The following is a 2,038-nucleotide window of genomic DNA, read 5'->3' as shown; positions in this document are numbered from 1 at the left end:
TCAGAACCATTAAACTGCTCCATCCTCAAGCTCCTGTGAAAACCGTTACCATGGCAATGTGAGTATACAAGCTAACTAATATATTTTACAACAACACAGAATGTTTCAAGTTTCCAGTTGGTTCAGTGTGTTATAGTCTTTAGAAAAATGGAGATGGTTACCTGGGGAAAAATCCACCCAAAATCCCAGTGGTTGAAGAGCAGATCGCCCTGAAAAGCTGATCACTGTCCACTCTGGTCCACCTTGGACTTCTGATTGAGAAGATGAAGGAGAAGGGAGACAAAGAACGAGTGAATAAGGAACCAGAGCAGTCTGCGGTTCTGTTGTAAAACTAAAAACTGCTGTTGGGAGAAGCCAAAAGAAATTAAACAAACTTGAATTGAGCTTGTGAGCATTGTGTTCGAGTATAAAAACAATATCTCTCAATATTTACAACACACTTATGTATGTACTGTTTGTAGTGAGTGTAACACTGGAACAGAAAAGGCATTAAGTCATTATGAAGGAATGGAGAAAAGTGTTTTTCCATTTCATCACAGTGTTTCCCATTGAGCACATCAGTGTTCAGGCTGGTTCTTCTAAATGTCTGTTCATATTGATGGTTTGTGTGTCGTTAGAAAAACAAAATACCAATTTTGAGAAAGAAATAACATTATTTTGAATGTAAAAGTTTCATTTTGGCAGCAAGAATTGAGCGGGTTTTGTCCCCCACCTGGGTGTGGAGTGTGTGTGTGTGTGTGTGTGGTGTGTGTAGTGTGTGTTATTGATTTGTGTGTAGAGGTTTTTTTTCTGAGAAGTATGAGGCATGCTTTCCAGAAATGTGTGTAAACCCTTCGAGAAAAACGTAACAACACTTTTAGGTAGGATGAGGCCCCGGCCCCTCCCCCTGCGTTTAATGTGGAGGCACAACAGCTTCTCCCTCTCCCTATATTCAGCCAGTTTTTCCTCGATTGGTTTACACGCATTTCTGAAAAGCTGAATGATGAATGGAGGAAACACTTCTCTCCCATTCCTCCCATAATGACTTAGGCTTTTTCTGTCAGGGTGTTCCACTCACTACAGACCCCAGTACATACATCAAGTGTGTTGTAAATTTGGAGAATATATGTTTATACTCAGAACAACACAATACACGGTAACAATAGATGTTTATTTCAACACAAAAACAATCAGTGTCATCCCAACCAAACACAAAGTTACACCACCCACAGTGGGTCTAACATACAAAACAGCAGAAAGATTTACTGACACAGTACAGTAAATATTCATATATACAATATATATGTAATAATACTGCTGCCAATCCTCCTCTTCTGTCTCGCTCCCTGCACAGCACTTCCAATCCCACCATCACGAACAAATAGTTTCCCGTGGCCAAGCAGCGGGGGAATATCAAATCCAGCCCATGAAAAGCCATCACCCTGCTCTAATCTAACCCTAAACTGTTTGTTGCCCTTTTATGCTAAAGCTCTGATTGCTAATTGTAAAACTGTGTGACAGGTGTTTGCCCATGTGATGAGTCAGTGAAAAATTCTTCTGTGTTGGAGGTGAACCCAACTGTAACTGTACCTAATATAGTTTGATTTGATTGGGATTGTGGTTTCCTCATGTATCTTCATGCTTTTGATGACTAGTTCAAATATTTCAGATGACACAAGTCATGTAAAAACATTTTAATTAGTTTGATGTTGCACACAGTTTTCTGTGAATGAAACCAGTTTGCTCAGAGTGTCTTCACAGGATCATCAGCAGCTTTTAGAGTCTGTTGAACTTTCAATAAATGTTTCTTTGTTACTGAAACACTTTCAGTTTGACAGAGATTGCACAAAGAAACACACAGCACCATTATAAGTGATGTTTTAATAAAGTGTCATAAAGAATATGTGATGAACTCTGATGTTGATGTCGTGATCATTTCTCTAGTGACCACTAGGGGAAGCCAAACACTGCGTCACTGAAGGATTCTGAGTTCCTTTTGCACAAACACCATTAATACATCTATAAATACTTTTATCAGAATAGTTGAACAAGACATAAT

General features: G+C 39.0%; 1 protein-coding gene across 1 annotated transcript in view; it reads left to right on the top strand.

Moving 5' to 3' along the window:
- The window catches only part of LOC118332936 (drebrin-like protein A), a 5,822-nt gene extending 5,783 nt beyond the window's left edge, over positions 1-39 (top strand). Inside the window, exon 12 of the mRNA XM_035668375.1 lies at positions 5-39. Within this exon, the coding sequence (XP_035524268.1) occupies positions 5-39 (35 nt within the window). The remainder of the gene's footprint in view (positions 1-4) is intronic.
- Positions 40-2,038: the final 1,999 nt, after the last annotated feature.

Source organism: Morone saxatilis, unplaced genomic scaffold, assembly GCF_004916995.1.
Source record: "Morone saxatilis isolate NCDOM2014 unplaced genomic scaffold, NCSU_SB_2.0 Contig21, whole genome shotgun sequence".
Classification (NCBI taxonomy): domain Eukaryota; kingdom Metazoa; phylum Chordata; class Actinopteri; family Moronidae; genus Morone; species Morone saxatilis.
This window is presented reverse-complemented; position numbering and strand designations above follow the sequence as displayed.